This window comes from Chelonia mydas, chromosome 9 (genome assembly GCF_015237465.2).
Source record: "Chelonia mydas isolate rCheMyd1 chromosome 9, rCheMyd1.pri.v2, whole genome shotgun sequence".
NCBI classification, from domain to species: Eukaryota; Metazoa; Chordata; order Testudines; family Cheloniidae; genus Chelonia; species Chelonia mydas.
The window spans coordinates 78701037-78719432 of record NC_057855.1 but is presented as its reverse complement, the minus strand read 5'-3'; the positions used below and the strand labels follow the sequence as shown (position 1 = coordinate 78719432).

General features: G+C 42.1%; 1 protein-coding gene across 6 annotated transcripts in view; it reads right to left on the bottom strand.

Moving 5' to 3' along the window:
• LOC102933104 (rho GTPase-activating protein 20) overlaps positions 1-18396 on the bottom strand; it is a 58081-nt gene that overhangs the window by 16035 nt on the left and 23650 nt on the right. For 2 of the 6 annotated variants that reach the window (XM_043522431.1, XM_043522432.1), the window contains exons 3-9: positions 14419-14501; positions 10509-10679; positions 9741-9890; positions 7753-7794; positions 2321-2405; positions 1524-1601; positions 623-689 (exon numbers count right to left, since the gene is read on the bottom strand). In XM_043522431.1, the coding sequence (XP_043378366.1) occupies positions 623-689; positions 1524-1601; positions 2321-2405; positions 7753-7794; positions 9741-9890; positions 10509-10679; positions 14419-14501 (676 nt within the window). Of the gene's footprint in view, positions 1-622; positions 690-1523; positions 1602-2320; positions 2406-7752; positions 7795-9740; positions 9891-10508; positions 10680-14418; positions 14502-15907; positions 16028-16670; positions 16786-18396 lie in introns of those variants that run through there. The other 4 variants (XM_037908881.2, XM_037908880.2, XM_043522433.1 and 1 more) reach the window with 4 other exon arrangements.

Below are 18396 nucleotides of genomic sequence, written 5' to 3'. Positions count from 1 at the left end.
CTGAAAAACAGTTTCTTTAAATCTGAGCTGGACTGCTTTGAAAAATAAATACCAAACAAAAAAGATTAATACTTTGGGCTTTTGATAGCAGTCTTAAATGTCACCAACAAATACATTTTAAAACAGGACTTCCTTCACTTACCTACCTGCCAAGACCTGCTTCCCCTGCAAGATTGGAAGCCATTGCTACCATCTAAAGCAACATGCTGCATGCAGTCCTTGTTATGCTTTACGTGTTAGTGTGTGATTTGCTCCCCAAGAAGTCAATAATAGCTGAAGGCACTCAAGACCTAGTGGGAGATGCTCAGCCCTGATTGATAAGGGTCCAATCTGGCAAGTCTTTTGTGTGTGTGGAACAACCGACTGAAGGTTATAGATGCCAAGAGCTCACACCCAGGGGTGCATAGCATTTTTTAACAATGGATTGTGAGTGCAACATCAGATCTTTAAAGAGCCAGCATGCAGGTTGAGATGGATTTTGCAAAGAGACAGAGATGCTTCCCTTATTCAGTGACCAACATTATTATTATTATTATTATTATTATCATCATCATCATCACTGACCTGCTACATCAGCACCTACATGCTGGCATACCTAAAGGAAAAATGGAAGAGCTCTTACCAATAAGGGGATAAGCAGGGTCATCCTTTCCTGATATCACCCAGAGGTGGTAGTCACTTGGTCTACCCTGTGGATTGAGAAAGAGAAGGGAAAACATATAAAAGGGGGCCAAGGACTGAAAAGAGGGACTGGAGAAGCTGGACACAGCACACAAAACAACTGGAAGAGGTAACAGTGGAACAGGCCAAGGGTCAGGAAATGAATAGCTGTAAACATCTGGGAAAACAGCCTGGTTAGGAGTGACAAGCTCTCAGAATCTGTTTGTCTGACATGCAGAGGAAGGTGAAAGGTTCAGGAGAGGGAGAGAAAGGTAACCAGAAGGATGAAAACAAACTAGGGTTTCCCCAACATCCACATAGAAGGCTCAGATTCAGGAAGTCTCTTGACATATTGATCAGACATCATCACTCAATTCCAAGACCCCTCAGGAATGGTGGCATTTACTGGCTACAAAGGGATGAGTGCAACACTCAGTACGAGCTTCAAGTTCAGAAGGTTTCTGTGTTTTGCCTTGACTGACATGTAAGGTTACAAATATTGCTATTCAAGTTTACACAGGCACAAGTATTTCCTATCTTCCATCAGCTTGCATAATGAGATTCCGTGCCACGATCAGCCCTGGTAGAAGTGGATGTAAGTCTCTGGAAATCAATGGAGTTGCATTTACTTACTCAAAACCTGAATTTGGTCCATTACGTGGATGTGTGTTTTTATAAATCTTTATATCTGGACAAACATATTCTCTGTAGTCTGGAGAATACTAGTATTCTAATGGCTAACTAGAGCCAGTTATTGTCAATTTTTACCAGACTCCACCATATCTGTACCTGTACCGTACTGTAAAACAGATGTTGCCACCTTCCCAACAGAATATCTGGCAGGATGTGCAGTGGCTACTTACAGGAAGTCCAAGCTGATTAGCTGTCTTCTTGATCACATTGTCTGCCGTTTCTGTGTTGGACACATTTACTGTAGTGGTCTAGGCAAGGAAGACAAAGATGTGCTTAGAAAGTTAATGGGCTGGAAATGGTGAGGGTTGAGGTTTGGTAACATTGTCACATGGCTTGAAAATCAAGGCAAGATGCTACTGTCTTGTCACCTGTTTAGGCAGGGTAGTGTCTGACATTGCCAAACATGAAGAAACAATAACACCATGAAGGTTAGGGTTTTACCACTAATTTATTAGCTTGATAATACACTGGTAATTTTACTGGCCGTGGGAGATTTGGACCAACCTGGGAATACAGCAGGATCATTCCTAAACACAATGATATTACAATGGAACAACAATGCTCACCACCTTCTTTCTATCACTTTTCTAACATGGCACAAAAGTAACACAATGGAAATGCAAACCACAGAATCCCAGTGGGACTCAAACATCATGCTGCCAGAGATGAAACCCAGACTGGTACCTCCACTGTTAGCAGAGGAGTGAAACACAGTTCAGCACTCGAGCAATGCAATGGGATTTTGTAGTCCTTTCCTGAGGGAAGGACCATCAGAAGGTGAGGCTGAACCAGTGAGCCAGGCATGAAGCCCAGAACTTTAGATTGTCCTCTTTCATCACCCTCTCAAGTAGGGCCTAGCTACTTTAGCAAGGATGCTGGATACATTATCAGCATAATAGCCACCCCATACCCACTCCAGATCTCCATGCAGTGTTGGTCTGATGAGTGGGTTCTCAGTATTACTCACAGAAGTACAGCTGTCAGCATCCAGAAGGAGGATTTGGACTGTTAGGTTTTTGGGATATTCATTCTGTTTCATCTCATTGATTTGCCTGAAAATCAGGGGGTGTAAAAAACAGAAGCAATCACATCATAACAGAGTTTGAGAAAAGAACTATAGCAAATGCATCTTAACACCCCATGAGGCAACTATCATAAAGTGACCTCTTCAAGTTGAGGGTGTTGGTTAGTCCCACAACAGGAGACCCCGATGGATGCTAACCTCATAGAGAATAGATTGGATATGACAAAAATCAGAATGTATTGTGGAATTATTTGGAGAATAGAGGTGACCTAAGAGTGTCAGCTGCCTCTAGGACAGTTGGGGAGATTGTTTGGACTATCTGGGCCAAACTCTGCTCTCAACAGAAGGAGCATAAGTGACCATGCTACTGGAAAGGAGATCACAGCCTTCTTCTTGGAAAGTCAGTGCCTATGAGCAAGGAATTGAGAGGAAACAAGGCCTGTTGTTTGCCTATTGAGACAAATTGGTTTAGAAGATTTGTTCAATCCTAGAAGACCCATTATATTCACCCATCCACCTGCCCATCTGTGTTCTAATGAATCATGAATTCATAGAAGTGATGGGCTGAAAGGGATCTTGAGAAGTCAACAAGTCCAGCCCCCTGTGCTGAGGTAGAACCACGTAAACCTAGACCACCCTTGACCTGTGTTTGTCCAACCTGTTCTTAAAAATCTCCAGTGATAGGGATTCCACAACTTCCCTTGGAAGCTTATTTCAGAGTTTAAAGTACGCTTATAGTTTGAAAGTTTTCTCTAATATCTAACCTGAAGCTTCCTTGCTGCAAATTAAGCCCACTATTTCTTGTTCTACCTTCAGTGGACAAGGAAAACAATTGATTTCTGTCTTCTTGATAACAACCATTAACATATTTGAAGACTGTTATCAGGTCCCTTACATAGTCTTTTTTTTCAAAACTAAACATGACCAGTTTTTTAACCTTTCCTCATAGGTCAGGTTTTCTAAACCCTTTATCATTTTTGTTGCTCTCCTCTGGACTTGCTCCAATTTTTCCACATCTTTCCTAAAGTGTGGTGCCCAGAATTGGACATAGTACCTCAGCTGAGGCCTCAGCATTGCCAACTAGAGTGGGACAATTATCTTGTGTCTTACATACAACATTACTGTAATGTACCCCAGAATGATAGCTTTTTTCACAGCTGCATCACTTTGTTGACTCATATTCAGTGTGATCCACTATCCCCCCCAGATCCTTTTCAGCAGTACTATCACCTAGCCAGTTATTTCCCATTTTGAAGTTTTTCATTTGATTTTTCCTTCCTAAGTGAAGTACTTTTCACTTGTCTTTCCTGAATATCATTTTGTTGATTTCAGACCAATTCTCTAATTTGTCAAGCTTGTTTTTAATGCTAAACCTGCCCTCCAAAGTGTTTGCAACTGCTCCCAGCTTGGTGTCATCTGCAAATTTTATAAGCACACTCTCCACTCCATTACCCAGGTCATTAATGAAAATATTGACTAATACCAGGACTGATCCCTGTGGTACCCCACTTGATACACCCTCCCAGGTTGATAACTACTCTTTGAGTCTGGTCTTTCAACCAGTTGTGCACCCACCTTATAGTAATTTCATATTTCCCTAGTTGGCTTATAAGAATGTCATGTAAAACTGTGTCAAAGCCTTAGTAAAATCAAGATATATCATGTCTATTGCTATTCCACTATCCGCTAGGTCAGTCACCCTGTCAAAAAAGGAAATTAGGTTGGTTTGGCATGATTTGTTCTTGACAAATCCTTGCTGGCTAGTCCTTATAACCCCATTGTCCCTTAGGTGCTTACAAATTAATTGTTTGATTTGTTCCAATATCTTCTAGTACCAAAGTTGTTTTCTAGGTGACAGGTTGGAGGGATACAAAGAGGGACACCAGCTAAAGGGGGGTACGTGACCTCCCATGTGACCTGCACGTTAAGGACAGCTATAGTATTCTGTTGTGTCTGTCCCACTAATGACTGGTGATAATTTTTAAGTCTGCTGAAGCTGGAGAATGAGTTCAGGATGATACAGGCACAGTGAGAAGGATTCTTATACATTTGCAGTACTCTGGAAACATAGTTCTTTCAGAGTACTGAAAATGACTCCAAGATCTCTTTCTTGATGGGTAACAGCTAATTTAGGCACCATCATTTTGAATGTATTGTTGGGATTATATTTTGCCATGTGCATTACTTTGCATTTAACATTAATTTCATCTGCCATTTTGTTGCCAAGTCACCCAGTTTTATGTGATCCCTTTGTAACTCTTTGCAGTCTGTTTTGGACTTAACTATCTTGAGTAATTTTGTATCATCTGAAAACTTTGCCACCTCACTGTTTACCCTGTTTTGCAGATCATTCATGAATATGTTGAACAGCACTGGTCCCAGTACAGACCCCTGTGGACACCTCTATTTACTTCTCTTCATTCTAAAAATGGATCATTTATTCCTACCCTTTGTTTCCTGTCGTTTAAATGGAGTGCCTGGGAATGCTTTCAGGATCATCTAATGATCCTTAATTAAACTTAATGACAAGCCTTTTGTTATCTTAATTACCCTGCCTCTGTTTATAAACAAACTCCCCGCTCCAAGGGCAGAGGGTGTTAACAGCACAGAACTCATCACATTCCACACTCAAACTCTGGCTCCTGGGTGCTGCTGGGCCCTTCCCATCCCCAGCGAGGCAATTGGGGAGGGGCAGGTGACCCTTTGCCCCTCCCCGCACCACTTCTGCCCTCTCCATTTGTCTGGGACCTCACCCATCTTCCATGGGTTCTCGAAGAAAATTGCTAATGGTTTCAAGGTTGCTTCAGCCAGTTCCTTAAGGACTGTAGGATGAATTTCATCCGGCCCTCCCAACTGGAATACATCTAACATATCTAAATATTCTTAACATGTTCTTTCCCTATTTTGGCTTGCCTTTCTTCCCCCTTGTTGATAATATTAATTATGTTGAGTATTTGGTCACTATTAAATTTTTTTAGTGAAGTCTGAAGCAAAATAGGCATTAAACAACTCTGCCCTCTTGATGTCATCAGTTATTAGCTCTTCTTCCCTACTAAGCAGAGGACCTACCCTTTCCTTTGTCTTTCTCTTGCTCCTAATGTATTTAAATAACCCCTTCTTATTGTCTTTTATATAAAATGATGGGGTCTAAATTAGCTGTTTCAACTCAAGAAAGAGATCTTGGAGTCATTGTGGATAGTTCTCTGAAAACATCCACTCAACGTGCTGCGGCAGTCAAAAAAAAGTGAACAGAATGCTGGGAATAATTACAAAAGGGATAGATAATAGGACAGAAAATGCATCAATATAAATCCATGGGACACCCACATCTTGAATACTGTGCGCAGATGTGGTCGCCCCATCTCAAAAAAGATATATTGGAGTTGGAAAAGGTTCAGAAAAAGGCAACAAAAATGATTAGGGATATGGAACGGCTTCTGTATGAGGAGAGATTAATAAGACTGGGACTTTTCAGCTTGGAAAAGAGATGGCTGAGGGGAGATATCATTGAGGTCTATAAAATCATGACTGGTGTAGAGAAAGTAGGTAAGGAAGTGTAGATAAGCCTTACTTCTCATAACACAAGAACTAGGGGGTCACAAAATGAAACTAATAGGCAGCAGGTTTAAAACAAATAAAAGGAAGTATTTCTTCACACAATGCACAGTCAACCTGTGGAACTCCTTGCCAGAGGATGTTGTGAAGGCCAAGAACTAGATAAATTCATGGTAAATTAATGGAGGATAGGTCCATCAATGGCTATTAGCCAGGGTGGGTAGGAATGGTGTCCCTTGCCTCTGTTTGCCAGAAGCTGGGAATGAGCGAAAGGGGATGGATCACTTGATGATTACCTGTTCTGTTCATTCCCTCCAGGGCACCTGACACTAGCCACTGTTGGAAGACAGGATACTGGGCAGATAGACCTTTGGTCTGACCCAGTAGGGCAATTCTTATATTCTTATGTCTTCTATGTTCCTTGCTAGATGTAATTCATTCTGTGCCTTAGCCTTTCTGATTTTGTCCCTATATGATTGTGCTATTCTTTTGTATTCTCTTTAGCAATTTGTCCATGTTTCCACTCTTTGTTGGATTTCTTTTGAATTTTCAGATCATTAAAGAGCTTCTGATGGAACCATATAGGCCTCTTATTATTCTTCCTTTTTTTACATTGGAATAGTTGGCAGTTGTGTGTTTAATATTGTCTCTTTGAGAAACTGCCACATCTCTTAAACTCTTAATACCTTAGATTTTCTTCCCATCGGACCTTATACCAGTTCTCTGAATGTGTTAAAGTCTCCTTTTATGAAGTCCAGTTGTCTTTATCATGATGCTCTCACTCCTTCCTTTCTTTTGAATTACAAAATTTATCATTTCATGATCACTTTCACCCAAATTGCCTTCTATATTCAGATTTGTAACCAATTCCTCCCTGTTGTTCAGAATCAAGTCTAAAATGGCTGGCCTCCAGGTTATGTTTTGCCACTTTCTGAAACAAAAAAGTTGCACCACTACATTTATTAGAAATTTTGTGTTTTGCCATATTACTTTTCCAACGGATGTCCCCCATTATTACCAGGTCATGTGTTTTGGATATTTGTGTTGTTTGTTCTGTAAATACCTCATTAACCTCCTCTTCCTTATTTGGTGATTTATAGTAGACTCCTACCATGATATCACCCCTATTTTTCCCCCTTTAATCTTTATCCAGAGACATTTGACTGGTCTGCCTCTCACTTCTTTCTAGATCTCTGAACAAGTGTATATATTCTGGATGTCTAAGGCAACACCTTCTCCCTTTTTCCCCTGCCTGTCCTATCTGTACAAGCTATATTCCTCTAGACCAATATTCCAATCATGAGATTTATCTCGCCAAGTCTCTGTGATGCCAGTGAAGTTATAATTTAGCTTATGTACTAATCCTTCTAGCTCTTTCAGTTTATTCCCCATATTCCTTGCATTTGTATATAGACATCTAAGATGTTGAGCAGATTCCCCCATGGATTTCCCTCTTGTTGTTCCTATAACCCTACTGTAATTTGTCATGTCCCCCTCCCCGCCCCCAACATCTGGCTCTCTGTTAAGGTTACCTTTTTTTATGCTTACCTGTGGGCTTTTGTCACCTGCCCCTTTGAGTCTCGTGTAATAGCCAAAGGCTCACACTGTAACCCAGATTCTCTTATTGGCCCCCTTTTCCCTTCACAGATCACATGAAGGCAGAGGCTGCTGACAAGGGATTTTCAAATGCCTAAAAAGCAATGAGGAACCCACTGAAAGGCAATGGGAGTGGGGTGTCTAGCATCTAAACCCTCCCCCTATCGGTTTATAAAGGATTATCAAGGGACAGCACAGCAAGAGGAGACGTATGTGACTCTTACCACAGTAACGTTGAGAGCCATTGCTCCTTCTCTTCGGAAGAGCTGAGAAGAAAAAGAGAGGCAAAATATTAAATAATGGCTAAATGACTAATAGCGTTTGGAGACTCTACCAGGCTTTGCTTATATTTAGCCGTCAGTCTCAGTTCCTTCCTGGAAGCCCTAGAACAAAAGTGCAGTCCTTTCCTGGTTCTGTTCTATTTTAACAAAAAGAAATAATAATAATAAAACCCCAAGAGCAGCCGAGCTGAACTAGATTTCCTGGCCAACCTGAGGGGTGTTCAGATAAGGAACAAATATCTTTCTGTGACGAAGTTAGCAAGTCATATGTGTCTTTATTTTTTTGTAATGACCTTTAATTGATATTTTGTTTCTACTATCATTTCCTTTCCTATGCTTACAATTCCTAGAAGCCTTCTCTGGCAGTATTGGTCACTAATATCTCCATTGCTATGGTTTGGATAAAAAAAAAAAAAAAAAAAGATCTATCCAGGCGACATACGCCTGAGGCCTCCAGTGCAGGAATTGTGTGCACATGGCATAATAAAGTGAAAAGCAGCATCCTCACTGTTCAGAGGGGATGGAACAACAAGTGTGAAATGAGTTGGTGGATCCCAGTTCCTTTGCTGCCAAGCCAATTGTCCAAAGCACAAACATCAGCAGTGCCTTAGCACTGACTAGCACTCCTTGCTGCCTATCAGCCAAAAGGGCAAGGATTGAATGGTCCATGGAGACTGAAATACCCTCCTATCCCTGCATGATTGGAACACACTGGTGGACAAAAGTGTGTGAAGGAAGCTTGCATTGTAGCTTCCCACAGGGTATCAGATATGTGGTTCTCCAGGGCTGTCATTCTGCCATCTTTCACCAGCATAATTCACCTCTCCCTAATAATAAAATATGGGCAGAAAAACAGCCTGCAGGGGCATAACTAAAGATGAAAACGCCATTTTCACTGAACAGCCTGGAGTTCTTTTCAGAAAGTGCCATATGTGCCCTGTTCCCGTATGCTGTGAGGTTAGTCAAGACGATCTTAATATGTGAATATTTACCCAGTGAGTATTTACCTGCAAATGTTTTATTTTAAAATGGATTGGATGTCTTTAATGCAACAGGAAAACAGGGGTTGGTTGAAAGAACTCCTCACAGGGAAGGAGAGATAAGGAGGGACACGGGAAGAATTCATTGCACTCTTTAGGGTCCAGAAAACCGCACTGATCTGGCTAGTGTGCATATGCACCAGAGGCCTATCCTGAGTGAAATCAGAGCCGCTCAATTGTGTGCCATAACCCCACTCCATCTAAGGTACTTACACAGCTGCCATTACCATAGTATCTGAGCAGCTCAGTCTTTAGTGCATTTATCCTCACAATGTTCCTGTGAGGTACAGATGTACAATTAGGAGTAACTGAGGCCCAGAGACTCTACAGGTATGTCTACACAGCCAGTGGCAGGGAGCTCCCAGCCTGAGATGACAGACTTGGGCTAGTGGGGCCTGTGCTAGCACTGTAAAAGTAGTTGTGTAGACAGGGCTTTGAAGTTGTAGCTGGGGCTGAAGCTCAGGCTCTGAACCCAGTCCCCCACCCCTAGGCTTCAGAGCCTCAGCTCCAGCCTGAGACACAACTTCAAAGCACTGTCTACCCAGCTATTTTAGGGCACTAACCCAAATCTGTCAACCCAGGCTGGGAGGTTCACTGCTGTGGGCTGTGTACACAACCCTAAGTAACTTCCTTAAGGTCACAGAGGAAGCTTGTGGTAGAACCAGGACCTGAAGCTAGGGTCTTGCACATCACCCCTGAGCTATCCTTCTTCACTTTCGCTGTGTTGCTAACAGTTAACAGACATTCTTCTTTAGCTCATTTAATGAGGGTCTGTATTTTTGGAACGGGGCTCAGAGTTCTAGACTCTCTGTCATCATTTAGTTCTAAACATGCAGCATCGTGATAGCTGCAAGCCTGCAATGCAGTGGGTTTGTTACTGTGCAGTGATACCTGAAGGAGACAACAAAATTGGTGGTAGGCCAGCCAATGACAAACGAATTCTCAGGGCTCATCTTTTTCTCGGACACTTCGTTGAGACAGGATCCAGTCCATACTTCACTCAGGCGCACCTGCTTCTTCAGCTTCAAGCTGGAGGAGGACCTGGAATTCAAACCAGAGATTGATTAGGCTAATGGGACTGGCTAGAAAGAGGCATAGCACACATACAGACTTCCTTGTCCATATCCATTGATGCCTCTGAACTGACATCTCAAGTATCCCAGTGCTGGGCCTTAGTCTTACCAAACTATGTGCCATACCATAGTGGTTTTGTGATTCAGACAAATTACTACCCACAGACAAGTAAGCATTGTTGAGATCAGCTAAGCTATTTACCTATGAGCTAAATAGGAACTGAAGAGAACTAGCCAAAAGATGAATTAATTTTCTGTCTTCTGCATGGAGCCCCTTTCACTCCATTTCCTCAGCACTGGCAAGAATGCCATGTCACTTCTTCAAGGAGTCTCATGAAGCAAAGGGCAAACTTACTTAGTTCAGATCATGTTGCTTTATGAAAATGCAGTGATAAATTAAGGGTAGACTTCCAAGCAGTGGCTAACACATTTCTTGGGGTGGAATGGGGAACTTGCAAAATTTTAGAAGCTCCTTTAAAAATGTGGCTGTCCTGGTACCCTGATCCACAAATGCCCTTGATCCTGGTTTACACTGGCTACTAGGTGTGAGACATTACCCTTGTGTAGCTTGCCCACATTCTCTTACTTGGACTTGGCAATGACCAGCATGTCACTGAAGAGGAACAAATGTCTCTCCTGGGTCTGCAGTCCCATGGTAAGCTGTACCCTCTCATCCAAGATGAAAACAGAATTTGGGTTACTGAAAGCCCCGGTTGGTAGCCCATTGTCTGGGTGCGATGAGGAAAGAGTAATTTCCCTGGAAAAAAATCATCATATGATTGTGCAATTATTGCAACTCCCATAGACTTTGTTAATAACCCAATAGACTGATGGCTATTTCATTTCTTCTCACATAGGCTCAGACTCAGCTTAATGAAAGCTGTCTATATATTTTATACTGAATATGGAGGAAATCCTGAGGCCCTTACTCAGTTTTTACTTTACTCTGGCAAGAATACTGTTATCTGAGTAAAGATCTCAGATTGTGATCCTATAAGTGGAAAGGGGGCTGAGATGCATGCATGAGGTCACTCATCAGCAGGGAGTGCAGGCAAATTTGCAGTGTTGTTGATCAGTTCTGTTTTTATCAATGCTAGTTCCCTCCACACCAAATTGCTTGTCCGTGTCTGGGCTGTAGCATGATGAATATTTACTGTGTATACTAGTCTAGTTCCATTCACCTGATTCAGGGATCTGGCTATAATTTTAAAAAACACTTTGACATCTACTGATTAAAAAAGCTATATAAGAGCTAGGTATTATTGTAATCCAACTATTTTTGTTGCTACTTTAGGCTGATTTTGGTGCAATATTTTGCCAAAGAAAGAATGGCTCCTATATCTCTATTGAACTCAATAAGCAGTTGCTGGAATTAAACTTACTCATGCAAACTAGCAAAATGTAATAACTCCACCATTTTATTATTCTTTTCCCTTCCCATCTCAAAATTCTCAAGTATGAATTGCATATGCTCTCTCCTACTCTATTAATTTAGCAATAAATGCAGCAATGGCACACTGTGAAGAATGTCACAGAATCACCAATAAGAGAGGTGGGACAGATCTTCATCTCTACTGCTACCCTAGCTGTAGTATGTGGGATTGCCTCTACTGAATATGCACAGGTGCTCTGCCCAGACTGTCTGCAAGATCAAAGCACCCTTGGTGGTGTGAATACACAATCAGTCCTAGTTGGATTTATTAGTCTCATAGAAATGGCTGTAAATGTAAAGTTTTCAGTGAGATGGACACAACAGGCCAGACTCTGCCACCTTTACTCCTGTTGAGTAGTACCTTAGTCTGAGCGATCCCATTAAAATCAACAATACTGACAAAGCTCTGTACTTATAGGCTGAGATTTTCATATTATTGGCCTAACTCTGCTGCCAGTGCTCAAGAGTAAAGCTGCTCACTGGCTTTAATGGGAGCAGGGCTAAGCCAACACAAACAGCTTTTGAAAATCCCACCTGCAGAGTCCCTGAACAGCTGCATTCTTGCAGGCTGGAGTCTCTGGCTTGTCCCAGCCTGGCACTCTTATGCTCACAGACAAGCACATAAGCCTGTTGCCTCTCCAAGTAAAAAGATAAGTTCACTTTAAAACATGCCTATGAAAGCTTCCCCTGTGTGTCAGTGGAGCAGTAGAGACAGGAACACCAAGCAATCTCAGCAGTGATTTCTTAATGCTGGAGAAGTTACAAGGTTTGGTAAACACAACAGAAGAGTAGCAACAACTACAACAAAAATTCACCAATGCTCTGGTGGCCCAAGTAAAGATGGCATTGTACCAGCTCCCTCTGAGGCAATACATCATGAGAAATGTTTAGAGCTTCCCTCCCCTTGCAAAGATGTTCTCCAGCCAAATAAAGTCAAGAATTTGTTTCTCTTTTTGAGTCAGTGTGATATTGGCGGGGGGGGGGGGGGGGTTGAGGGAGGGAAGCAAAAGCATTTCTGAGACCACTTTACTTGGGCTAGAGATGTAGATGATGGTATTTCTGCAATTTATTTTAAACCACCCTAAAAGACTGGCTTCTGTCTGAACATTTCACAAAAGCAGGACTTATTCCCAAGCAGTTAAATACAGGGTGAAAGGAAACTGCTGCTCTTGGATAGGGTTGCTTGGTGCAAAATGTAAATCACTTAAGTTTTTATCTTTTAAACAAATATTTATTTTAACTAAGCAAATCCCTGCAGCAATGTTATTTATGAGGATGTTATCTGAACCAAACAGAGAAAGAGCCTGACATTCCTTTATCTGTTGTCTAATTGTTACACTGTGCAGGGTGGGGAGAAACTGCCTGAACCCTAAGATGGTTATTCTCCCATCAAAGGGCTGTGAGGCTTGGCTACTGTATAGCACTTGATATTTCAGCACAAGAGTTGGAAGGTCAGTGTGTTATACTTGACAATAAACACTAGAAGTCTGGGTGCTTTATATCTGAAGAAATCAAAGTCAGTGGGGGCACTGGATGGCTCCAGACCATACAAGTGGGAAAAGGAGCTTTTCACATTAGGTCACCAGTTAATACAATCGCCCAGGTTGGTAGCAAATGAAAGCTGTTACCATCTGAAAAGTGACCTGTATGAAATGAGTCTAGAGGAGTCTGTCCAGTTCCTAGTGGAAATGTGCCCGTAGCTCAAAACCAACCATCGTATTGACAGTTTCAGCAGAGAAGGCGAGGACAGAATGGGTCACAAACACTGAATTCCCGTCTCTCCCCTGAAGTGACCTTGGTATGGAAGCACATTGGTGGAATGATACAGAGAGCTCACGCTGCCCTGCTCCTCACTGCACCTGCTCTGAGGATAACTAACTAGGGCTGCCAACCCACCATCTCTCACAGCACCTGCATTCACTTCCAACACTTATGCCTTTGGTATCGCTGCCCATTCCTACCCCTCTTGTTGGGCGACTGAATAATTGTCTCTGTCTGTTCCTCTCATCTGGGTGCCATTTTAATTCTTCCCATTTTCTAGATTTGATTAAGAGTTTCCAGACTCAAACCATTGCCTGTGATTGTAGTGAAAGTCCCATGTGTGCCCTGACCCGGATCTCCCCTAAGCAAGTTGGCCACTGACTACAGCAGGAGCAAGCCCAGCCCCTAAAGGGCTTCTCTGTACCAAGAGACTCTGTTTTGACACTTGGCAATGCTGTTTTTCACCAATGGCTGCAGATCACTGGCACCAATAACCAAGGACAGAGGAGTCCTTCAGGTGAAGGTCTGCTCTGGGAAGCTTGTATTTCCAAAGTTTGCTTCTGTCTCATTCTTCCATTACATCAGTAACTTCGTTTCTTAGGGCATCTCTGTTTCGGCTTCTCATACTATTTCCCGTTGCTGGTTAGATGGCAGACTAAACAGCAATGAATCCATCAGGCAAACATTCATTGACTTCCCAGTTGGAATTACACAAAGAAGCTGAGAGAAGTTTTATCTCATTTAGAGCAGGGCGAGAAAGTGAAATGGAGGATTGGAATTTTTGTTCTTTGTTGGTTTTTGACATTTTTTTTTTAAAAGTAAAAATTCCTGATTTCTTTTAAGGGACTCACTGGCCATCTGTTGTTTGGCTTCCAGAAAGAACACAGTCAGGCTGCTATGACTAACTAAATATTTATCATATGTGTGGCTTGGCTATTCACATACAAACTTCACCTTAACGTTGGCTGCTTTTCCATGCAGTAAAGGCTAGATTCTGACCTGCGTTACACCAGTGTAAGCCCGGAGTGACTCCACTGAGGGCAATTGAGTTATTCTGGATTTACATCTGTGTAGGTGAGATCACAGTCTGGCACTACATGTTTTCAGCATCACATTTTTAAAGCATGTTCCAAAAAGGAAACTGGAACCCCTCCAGATGGGAGGTCTGTCCAGACACTACTGGCCCCTGGTATCGACAGCTGAATTAAAACATGGGTTAGCAAATCTATTTGATTTGATTTTTTTTTTATTTGTAAAAGGGGGCTAAAGCTCTGGTGGGAATATTGAGGAGATGATTCCTTACCTGGAATGGGATTTGGACTTGTTGAGAGCTTTGCTAATGGCAGAAGGGGTGGAGCGTCTCCTTTGGACTATGGGCTTCATGTTCTGTGGGAGAAACATATATTCCGGTTAGTGTACCAGAACCCACTCTGCACTCAGTTTACCACTGCGGCTCTGTTTATTGCCTTCTGTTTTTTTATATGCAATTTCTTTTTCTCTAGTTACCACTCACTGACCCTAGATATAGAAAGCAACACGAATTGTGCTTCCACTGAAGTTTCACTTCCTTTCCTTGCTATTCAAACACTCATCAGTTTTCACATTTACTCAAGAGATTCAAGATTTTCCTAACTGGAAAAATATCCAGTTTTCACAGCCAAAAATCAAAGTGAGTAAGAGTAATGGGCTGAAATAGAGCAGAGGAGAATTTAGGCTGAATATCAGGAAAAACTACCTAACATTCATGTCTAGTAGACAGTGGAACAGTCTAGTAAGAGAAATAATGGAAACCCCATTTGAAACTGGATTGGACAAAGCCATATATAGGGAGCAATCATTTATTGGCTGGAGGGTTGGATGAGATTACCTAATAGGGCTCCTCTATCTCTAATTACTATGATTCATGGATTCAGTATACAGCCTATTATTAACACCCCTAAGATCGTGTCTCTCTTCAGAACACTCATCATTTGTAATTGTCTGAACCAGAGAAATCTTATCTGCCATGTGAATGAAGTGACTATTACAATGATCCTTGTCAGTTTGAAGGATAAGGCCTCCAGTGAATATGTGTGTGTGTTGGGGAGAGCTGTTTTATTTTTTCAGTAAATTTTGTGCTGGGGAAAGATGCCAAATTTCCAGCCTGGTGACAAATCCTGGAATCACTAATACTACTTGCAGAGTAAAGCACTACTAACTGAGAGTAAGGGTAGCAGAAAAAGTTACCCTAAACAGCTCAGCACCTCTATTTCCATCTTTAAGAACCCATTAGCAGAGAGTATGTTAAGAATTATAAATCATGGTACATCGGCATGGGTGGGAAGTTCGATTAGAGAGGGAGTGTTCCTTCTTTAAGGGAACATTCCACCAGAAGAACCACTCATGTCCCCACCACCCATGAGGTCAGCCAGGGATAAAACTGGCTATCAGGGAAAGACACCTCTAAGCTCATTGAAACACTTACTCTCTTTTCTTGATAACACTCCTTTTGAGAATGCAGGGGAAAGTAAGTTTCTACCCTCCTTTTTTTATATAATTAATTAATTAATTACATAATAAAAGCGTATTTATTTGTATAGAGCCAAAAGCTTGTTAGATGTTTTGCAGTCATGTAGGAAGACAAGGTTCCTGCCCCAAAAGAGGTAGCAATTTAAATACAATCTGAATACACTGCATGGTCTTCCTCAAGAAGGCACCTTTTATTATCTGTCTAGTATCTAAACTATGCTCATCACCATGGTAACTGAACTCCTTTCCTCTTCCTGTAATCCCCTGTCTCATTCACCACACACCTTTCATCATCTACAACAAATGAGGTGGGAAGTCCTGCAGATGAAAGTCTCCTTTACTTCATAACCCTGATTCACACCCCCAGAGCAGGTCCATCCTGTGCACTGACTAAAGCAGAGGTCCTGTGGAAAAAACAGTGTGTGATCATGTAACTAAAGACTGGATCATAATGCATATGCACAAGGGGGCTGAATTAAGTTGCCCAGACAAACTTAATTCAGGTATTTCCTAACTTTCAAGTGTGTATGTGTATCACTATTAAGGTTGCAAAGTCAAGCACTTGAAAGTGTGTATATATATATATACCTCCCCCTTTCCCCTGATGTGACTCTGCTAAGCAAAGAGCCATTTCTGTCCTTAGGAGTTTCACAGAGGGAACTGAATAAAAATAACATCATCTCAAAAATGTTTGTTTAAAAAAAGAAGAGGCCATGCTGAGAGGGAACATCTGGCTTTCAGAGGTACCCGAGTGGGATAAAATGTTCTTACAAAACATGATACAGTAAAGCAGCAATCATGCAATATCTTAGCGAGGGGAGACCAGGGTTAGGGGTGGGCTCCAGCAGTCTTCAGTTAGAGATGTGACTAGTGTTAATGCAGTAGAACATCTGCGAAGAGTTGATACATATAGCCAACACTTTGGGGCAGGGAGACTAATGTATCACCTAAAACTGTTTTAATAATATTATATGCACCTGGCCCCTTTCAGCCCCCCAAAATCTCAAAGCACATTACAAGCCACTGGTATGTAAAGTAATCACTTACCAGTGTGCAGTCTCCTCTGTGGCATAATGTGGCAGCTGTTTAGCAGTGCATATCAACACCACACAGGATAGACAGTGTGGAAGGATGTCTTATCTCAATTAAAGTTCAGGCAGTCTGAATGTAATTACCCAAAGTGGAGTGTGGCCAGAATTCTTGGGAATAGCATTGTGGGTTTTTGGATAACCATAAATGTTTCATATCTTATCTGAACACCTGCCGCACAGCAGTCTCAGAAGCATTGGATCCATATTGACTTAGCAGGAAGAACCTAACTGACCAATTCATTGACACCACGCCCAGCAGCAAGTAGGTGGAGGTCTCAAATCCATATACTGACCAGGCTTAATCTGAGGTGTTCTGGCTACAAGAGGGCATGCCTCCCACTCACTGATTCCAGCCAAAAGCCTTTTGCTGTATTGAGGTTGTTTTATTTGGGTCAGGCTCTAATTCAATAAAGAAAAGGTAGCCTGGGTTGGAAATCCATTTGAGATACAGAGCTGGCTCTTGGCAAACTAGAAAAATCTCTCTCCCAACCCTGTACCAGAGTGTTGCTGCCCCAATTATTTTGCTGCCCTAGCCAATCACCTGTTCTGCTTCTAGTAACAATTATCCAAATGTCGCAATAAGATGGTACAATGGGCAATTTGCCAGGGGCATAGGGCATGGACCTAACTGGCATAACTTTAGAAATATTTATGCTTTGACTCTTATCTTTCTTGGTAGATGGAAAGAAATTACCGTTCAGGAGCAATATACTACAAACCTACAATTGTTCAGCTTTTCCTCTCCTTCCAGAGAGCACCAGGCTGTGCTTCCCATTTTAAGGTGCATCAGGCTATACCTAGGGTAATGTTTTGACCATCGCTGGTTTATAAGGGAAAGACAGCTTTGCTAATGCAATCCTCAAGAGGCTTTCAGACATGGAAATAAGTCTTATAACTCCTTGGATATTCTTCCAGTGATGCACTGCCATGTACAAAAAATGCTCTGGACACTGCTTGTTTCTGGAGATCATTATGCAATCCTCATCCGGAGTTTGTTAACTCCTGGAATTCTGGACTGAACTTCTAGGATGTCCTACTCTATGGACTACAACAAAATGGCTCCCAGAGCCCTCTGACCCCATTTACCAGCATGCATGGAGTCCAAGTAGGAACAGAATGGACTAGAAACTCCTGCTGAGGCCATTCGGAGGCTTCTACATGGGGCGATATAGACAGGCAGTTTGCTGGGCCAGTGATGAGCCAGGGCTGCTCAGCCCCTCAGTGTGAGGGGACAGCCTGACTCGGAGACAAAGAGACTCAGTTTAGTTTCAGTTTTAAGCTTTGAGTAATTGGGAGCTGAGAGGCAAGCAGGACAGCTCAGGGAATCGCTGATAAACTCCCCTCCCCACAAAGGTTAAGGGTGGCTTTGAAATGCTGTGGGAGCTAGTGCATGGGTCAGGCAGCAGTTCTAGGCCCATAGAGACCAGAGTTCTGAGTGGCAGAGACTTGACCCAACGCCAGCTCCCAAAACCCCAAAAGGACTCCCCCCTGCCTCCTCTGTGCCAGCACATTTCCCTGCTGCAGGGAGCTGCCAGGGTCTTTCCTGTGATGTTCAGCTGAAACTCTTTTCCCAATGAAAATTCATATTATTATTGTAAATGAAAAATTTCATTTCCTATGAAATTTTCCTTTTATTGTGAAAAAAAGTAAAAAATTGATTTTCAATAAAATTTTGAGGATTA